This window comes from Aegilops tauschii, chromosome 4, assembly GCF_002575655.3.
Source record: "Aegilops tauschii subsp. strangulata cultivar AL8/78 chromosome 4, Aet v6.0, whole genome shotgun sequence".
In the NCBI taxonomy this organism is placed as follows: domain Eukaryota; kingdom Viridiplantae; phylum Streptophyta; class Magnoliopsida; order Poales; family Poaceae; genus Aegilops; species Aegilops tauschii.
This window is the reverse complement of record NC_053038.3, coordinates 471,304,841-471,311,720: the sequence shown is the minus strand read 5'-3', so window position 1 is coordinate 471,311,720 and position 6,880 is coordinate 471,304,841. Positions and strand designations below refer to the sequence as shown.

General features: G+C 46.3%; 1 protein-coding gene across 1 annotated transcript; it reads right to left on the bottom strand.

The window, feature by feature from the left end:
* Positions 1 to 2,040: 2,040 nt before the first annotated feature.
* On the bottom strand, positions 2,041 to 6,624 carry LOC109768019 (omega-amidase, chloroplastic). The gene is made up of 10 exons (XM_020326751.3): positions 6,348 to 6,624; positions 6,140 to 6,256; positions 4,957 to 5,181; positions 4,429 to 4,522; positions 3,975 to 4,049; positions 3,132 to 3,210; positions 2,881 to 2,896; positions 2,695 to 2,775; positions 2,321 to 2,403; positions 2,041 to 2,235 (listed from the first exon to the last, which is right to left on the bottom strand). Exons 1-10 carry the CDS (start codon positions 6,543 to 6,545, stop codon positions 2,157 to 2,159), a joined length of 1,047 nt encoding a protein of 348 aa, XP_020182340.1. The 5' UTR covers positions 6,546 to 6,624; the 3' UTR covers positions 2,041 to 2,156.
* Between the last annotated feature and the right edge of the window lie 256 nt (positions 6,625 to 6,880).

The following is a 6,880-nucleotide window of genomic DNA, read 5'->3' as shown; positions in this document are numbered from 1 at the left end:
CAGTCCAGGTTGCCAGTAGCTGGTGATCAACTTCGGCTAGAGGACCCTGCCTGTAGTATGGTTCAGTGTCAAACACTGGGTCTTCTTGCTCGCTCTCGATGATCATGTTGTGCAAGATGACACAGCAAGTCATAATCTCCCACATTTGATCTTTGGACCGGGTCTGAGCGGGGTACCAGACAACAGCAAATCGAGATTGGAGCACACCAAATGCCCGCTCGACATCCTTCCTGCAAGCCTCCTGAATCTTCGCAAACCAGGCGTTCTTGCCTCCTGGCACAGGGTTTGAGATCGTCTTCACAAATGTCGACCATCTCGGATAGATGCCATCAGCTAGATAGTACCCCTTGTTGTAGTGCCGCCCATTGATCTCGAAGTTCACCGAAGGAGAATGACCTTCAACAAGCTTGGCAAAGACAGGAGAGCACTGCAGCACGTTGATGTCATTGTGAGTTCCTGGCATACCAAAGGAGTGCCAAATCTAGAGGTCCTGTGTGGCCACCGCCTCAAGTACCACACTGCAACCGCCTTTGGCGCCTTTGTACATCCCCTGCCAAGCAAATGGGCAATTCTTCCATTTCCAATGCATGCAGTCGATGCTTCCAAGCATCCCAGGAAATCCTCTCGCTGCATTCTGTGCTAGGATCCTAGCAGTGTCTTCCGCATTGGTTGGTCTCAAGTATTGCGGTCCAAACACTGCCACCACTGCCCGACAGAACTTGTAGAAACACTCTATGCTAGTGGACTCGGCCATGCGCCCATAGTCGTCGAGTGAATCACCCGGAGCTCCGTATGCAAGCATCCTCATCGCTGTCGTGCACTTCTGGATGGAGGTGAATCCAAGGGCGCCGGTGCAATCCATCTTGCACTTGAAGTAGTTGTCGAACTCCCGGATGGAATTCACAATCCTGAAGAAGAGCTTTCGGCTCATCCGATAACGGCGCCGAAATGTTTTCTCGCCGTGAAGTGGAGCATCGGCGAAGTAGTCGGAGTAGAGCATGCAGTAGACTTCGAGACGATGGCGGTTCTTTGCTTTCACCCGCCCCGGCACCGAGCCACCTCGCCGCGGCTTTTCATTGCTCGCCAGCAGCTGGGCGAGGGCGGCGAGCACCATGAGATGCTCTTCTTCCTGGACGTCGGCCTCGGCTTACTCCTCCAGCAGCGCGGCGAGCGCTTCCTCGTCATTCGAGTCCATCGCCGAGGCAGGCAAATCGCCGAACACCTTGCGCCCGGTGGACGTGTACCCGCCGCTAAACTGCCCCTCCGCGGCCGGAAACGCCCAGCTGCTGTTGGAGGGGCTGCCGCGGCGAAGCTCTGCTATTTTTTCGACGGGGAATGGCTATCTAGCGGTGAAGGGCGGCGGGCGGCGCCGGGATATAGCTAGTGGCGGTCGAGGGCACGGGGGATGGGAGGCGAGTCGGGGAAGAAAACCTCGACTTTTCCCCTGACAGTGTGGGCCAGCCGCACTTTTCCCTTGCGCCGGAGCCCTCAATTGCCCTCAGTGCGCCGGGTTCGGCCTGTGACCGCCAGGCGGAAAAAAGGGCCTAACCGGCGATTTTCGGCGTCCTAGGGACGCGACTGGGGCATTTTTTTGGCGCCGGCGCCGAAAAAATGGCTGGGGGACCTGTTGGGGGGCGCGGCTGGAGATGCTCTCAGTGTTTCATCGCCTGACCGCCTGGCGCCTGCACCGGCAGTGGTACCGTCTTCAGAAGCCATGTTCCTGTTCGAGCAGGCTGCAGCGTGGCCAGGACACAGGGGGCACCTCCTTCCTGCTTGATCATTTATGCTTACCACAGTGCGCACAGGTTGGCCTGGCCTGCCACATTACTCATTTATAGCAGCCACGGACGTAAGGCCCAAAAATAAGCCGAAAACATGGGGTACATCTGATCCAGGACAGCCATCTCCGTGCCTTCCATGTTCTTCAACTCACTCCACTCGTGTAATGTAACCCTGCATTATTATATAAGGCTAAAAAGAGATCGGAAGAAGCAATCATGTTTGCTTCATCTCCAACCATAACACAAGTAACCCAACAGATTAGAGTGCAGTTTTCGATTTTTATTCCTGCCAAAGGGGTTTGATTATTTGGCAACTCAGGCCATTGTACAAGGTCTTGCTTCACTGATCATGCATACCCGAGCAACGCGGACAGTCTACTTGGAGCCCGATCCCTGGACATCTACCAACTGATAGAGATCTCCACGTCGTTGGTGTCGCAGAGGAAGAAATTGCCTGAGAAATGATATTGGTCAAGCGCGATTAGACCAAGCTGAGAATGAACAGCGACATGGAAAAGCAAAAGATTTATTCTGCTTACCTCCTCTGCTCAATCAATGAATAATCAATCTCAGCTATTATAGTTGCTTCATCATGCTCAATTGTGGCGATCACCTCACCAAACTAGAAATAAAATGCCAACAGTTAAGCGTGAGATAACCATACCATCACTGAAAGAGTTTTCCGGTTGCCGAGTGTATGAAACAGCATGACTAAAGGCAAGTACTGATCTTTTGCTGGTAGTACATCCATTTTTATCCATTTCTCCGACAAGTATTTTCGGATGGAGGGAGTACTATTCCTTGTGTTAGTCCTGGGTTTAACTTTCAGGTCTGGACTCCGGAGCACAAAAGATCAGGAGGCTCCTGGCAAACTACCGAAGAACTGGCATCTTAAAATCAGTAATCAACTCACCGGTCCAACAAGAGTGGAATGTCCCCAAGCAACATAGCTTGAACTAGTATCTCGAGCTGGAGCACAGGTTGCCACAAAAAGCTGACAGAATAATGATTGTTACTACTTGAAAGCGAAAAACTGGAAGCAGAAATGATGAGTTTTTGTACAGAAAAATGGAGGGCAGCACAGCAGTGTTCCTCATACCTGGTTGTCAGCAGCCCTGGCATCATAAAGATATATTCAGAACAGAAGCAGAGAAGATGTAATGCAATATAAATAGGAAAGATGCTTCAGATAATACTCCTAGAGAAATTTTGATACAAGCGTTGATCTTTTGACTACATCTAAGCTTAATTTAGAAGAATCTTATCGTCAATAGAAGTACAAGATATTCAACCTCATTATGTATCTGCTGCATTTCATCTCTAGGTTCAAATGATTCAGAAGATACATACCTTGCGCGTTGAAGCAACTCCCAGTGCAATGGTCCAGTAGTCATGTTGAAAGCACCAGGATAGCATAGCAAATGAGCACCTACAGTCAACGAGCGAGCATTATTATATTTTGTATGATCAACAGTGAAGTTGCACGTATTATGTTATTAGCAACTAAAAATCTAGAGGTTGCAAGCTATTATGGGCTCGGTCCCAGTGTCAAGCAACACGAGTACTGCAGCGTGTGAAAAGTACATACAGTTAATAGTAGCAACTCTCAACTCATTTTAGTCGAAAGGTTATCTATTGAGGTGCACCCATGACATAAACTCATAACTTTTGGATCAAAGATATTTCCACTAGACTTTAACTAGAAAGGCAAACAAAGTACGTATATCTCATAAAACTTGATAGTCAATCATGCTAGTTGCATAGTTTTAAGATTCCTTTTTTAGACAGGTTCTTTGTTGTCAAAACATTCATCTATATAAGCACGGGATTCAGGGATTGTATCTATTATTGATTAAGAAAGAAAGAATAAACAAATTATCTAGTCTACCTCCCTTTTCACCAGGCAAACAGAATGGAGAAAGATCCTCCTAACAGCAGACCCTTAACCAACCAGGCCCATAGTACAAGTAAATACTGGAAATCAAATTATATTTTGCTATGAGTTTCTGTCTTTCTGAGACCAAATAATGTGATCCATTATGCACATACATAGTAAGTTAGCAGCTGCTACGAATCAAATGGAGTGGTTAGCATTAAAGCAATCCTAGAAGTATTTTGTCATTATAACACCAAAAAACATTACAAACAGATAAATCATGTGTACTGTAAAAATAGGATGTGAGAAATTTAGACCTCTTGCAGCATACAACATTGCCAATTCCTGGAAACGAATGTCATAGCAAATGCCTATACCAATTCGGCCTACATCTGAAAACAATTGACACTATATTAGATTTTATATGCAACAAAATAAATTAGTTGTGCTGTATCAAGAAACTAAAGCAGAACAAAGATGACCGAATTCAACTAGCTACAACAAATTGCAGAAGAAATCTAGGAAGCAGAACTGAACGAACAATGAGTACTGAAAGCTTAAATAACATATTCGAAGGAGATTCTTAAAGCCAAGAAACATGGGAAGTCCATATGGAAAGGTATGGTTTTAAAAATATCAACATCACATGTTCTGTTTGTAAACCTTAATTCATATGACCCAGACAAAAAGTTAGGGATACGTCGAAGATCTTGTGGTTTGAGAGCTACCCAATCCTAGTGTGGTTTATTACAGCAGAGTAACAAGACAAACCTGTGTCAACAATAGTAAGATCCTGCCCAGCAGTAAGGGTTTTTGATTCCTGGAATGTAATCTTTCCTGGAATATCAATATCAAAAAGATGGACCTGCATTCATGAAAAGTTTCATTGCTGTAACATAAAAAACCAAGAAGGAACCACCTTAGGAATAATATTGTTTAGTGTGGAAGAAACAAAATGCCACGATGCGTAAGTTAACTAATCAAATGTTGTAAATAAGGTAAGATCACTAATTAGCTTGGGTAAATCAGCAAATTTATAAAATATGTGCTTCTACTTCGCTAGAACATTATGTTTTACATTCGTCGGAAGAGAATCACAGTACTACATGGAAACGTCATGATTGATGCACTAGACGTTCTGAGCATGTCAGTAATAGTATTTAAAAACTGTGGTTTTTCAAACATAGTTCATCCGGTGGGCATTGTTGTCTGTCACTACGACATACTCAATTTATGTGTCTTCACTCTTCAGTTATTATATAAACAAACTACTTAACGGAAATAAGTTTCCGTACATACCTTTCTATGTTTACCCTTAAGCTTGCCATCTGAACCAAAGACGCAGCATGTATTGTACAAGCTGTTACCAGAACGTTCTGATATGGATCCACCAACAAGAGTAATTTGCAAGCTGCGAGCAACATCAGACATCATTGAAAATGAAGGAGCTGCATCGCCACCAGCCTCAATGTCCTCAGCATACTCCGGAAAGCTGTCATTTGAATATGGACCGTTCCATATCTCCTACACACATAAAAACACGAAACTGCAACAGGTGAAAGGTAATAAAAAAGCAAAGGTGAATTTCTTACCAAATGACCTGATAAGAGAAAGCAGACTAAATTATCAAATCAAAATCAGATGCAGCCTAGTGAATGCATGTTAAATCATGCAGCACAAGGCGTGGAAATGATATCATGGTTCAAAAGTCAAAGCCTGTTTGAGAAGAAAAATGAGAAACTGAAGTACCGAACTATATTTACGAAGTTAGTGAAACTTGTCCTAATTAACTATAATAGGCTGAGAAAAAAGGTAAGTATTGGGCAAGCTATACAGAAGTAAGTGGTGCCAAAACCTATTATAATGTTGTATTATCTTCTGACAATTGTAAAAAGAAAATAACGGCATTATACCACAAATTTACAATTTGGCTCATGACCAAACGGATGCTAAATTGCTAAGTGCCCGGGCCTCAATAGTCAATACCACAATGTTGGTAGTTAGTAACTCAAGAACTGTCGGACTACAAACACTGTAACACGTGGCATAGTGGGCCTGTATTATAGTACAATCTAACTTTTAGAGCACATCACAATATCACAGCTAATTTTTTTTTTTACGAAATACAGTTTTCACTGCTTTCATTGCGTTAAGAAGGGGAACAGTTTTCACTGCTTTTATTGACATATCAGAAGTAAACATGCACATGATATGATTCAGTGATATGATCCTCCCCCCCTCGATGCATATACTCACGCTTGGATCTTATACAATCACCAGTCAGTCAAGGTAACGATGCTACGATAATATGCTTCTACCCATAAATTCCCGCGGAATCACGACGCGATCACTCAGCAGTCAATCCTCAACGGCCCTGTCACCCGAGAGGAAATTGATACTGACAGAGCTGGTCACTGTCATCCGAGAGGAAATTGGTACTGACAGAGCTGGTAATAACAGAGCTTCGTTCGTAGGCACTCACCGGGAGGAGCACGAGCTTGGCGCCGTCGGCCGCGGCGGACTCGATGGCGGCGCGGGCGCGCGCGATGTTGCGAGCCTTGTCCGCCGTCACCGAGAGCTGGCACAGCGCCACCTTGAACTGCGCCCACAGAACCCAAACCCTCTTCAGATCAAACCCCGACCCGAAACAAAACCAAAGTGATCAGCTCGAACCGGGGAAGGAGGGTGACCTTGGAGAGCGGCGGGGCCGGGGGCTCGACGGCGGGGGGCGAGCGCGCGGCCTCCGGGCGGAAGGAGGCGGCGGCGGTGGCCATGGCGGCGATGCGGGGACGACGGCGGTAGGGGAGGCTGGTGGTGGTGGGAGCGGAGGTCCGGAGGCGGGAGGGCGAGAGGAGGGAGAAGGCTGTGGATGTGGCCGCGGCTCTCATCGGGTGACGGTGTAGTGTAGCGCGGAGGCCGGCGTGAGTCGTGACGCCGACCGGATGGGGGTAGTTGGGTCCTCGGAGCGGATGGGATTCGGCTGGCGGTGGGGCCGGGCATCAGTGTCACGGTTGACTGTGGTGGGCTGGCGGCACTTGTCTTGCTTGCTTCGGCCGTCTTATAAAAGCAACTCCAATCGGGCGACCTATTCTCTCCGAACATGTTCATTTAATTTACGATGGACAAAAAAATGACCCATTGCAGCAACCAAAATTTAAAATACGTCCGTTTTATGTCCGCGCCGATGTATTTTAAAAGAGACTCGAGAATGGTGCCTTGCTGG

What these genes read in the sequence shown, in the direction of transcription:
- LOC109768019 (XM_020326751.3), bottom strand. Translation starts at nt 6,545, where the DNA reads ATGAGAGCCGCGGCCACATCCACAGCCTTCTCCCTCCTCTCGCCCTCC. An exon ending in AATGTTGTATGCTGCAAGAG is followed by an intron (nt 3,211 to 3,974) that starts GTCTAAATTTCT and finishes CGTTGACTGTAG; the next exon opens with GTGCTCATTTGCTATGCTAT. An exon ending in TCATTGATTGAGCAGAGGAG is followed by an intron (nt 2,236 to 2,320) that starts GTAAGCAGAATA and finishes ATCATTTCTCAG; the next exon opens with GCAATTTCTTCCTCTGCGAC.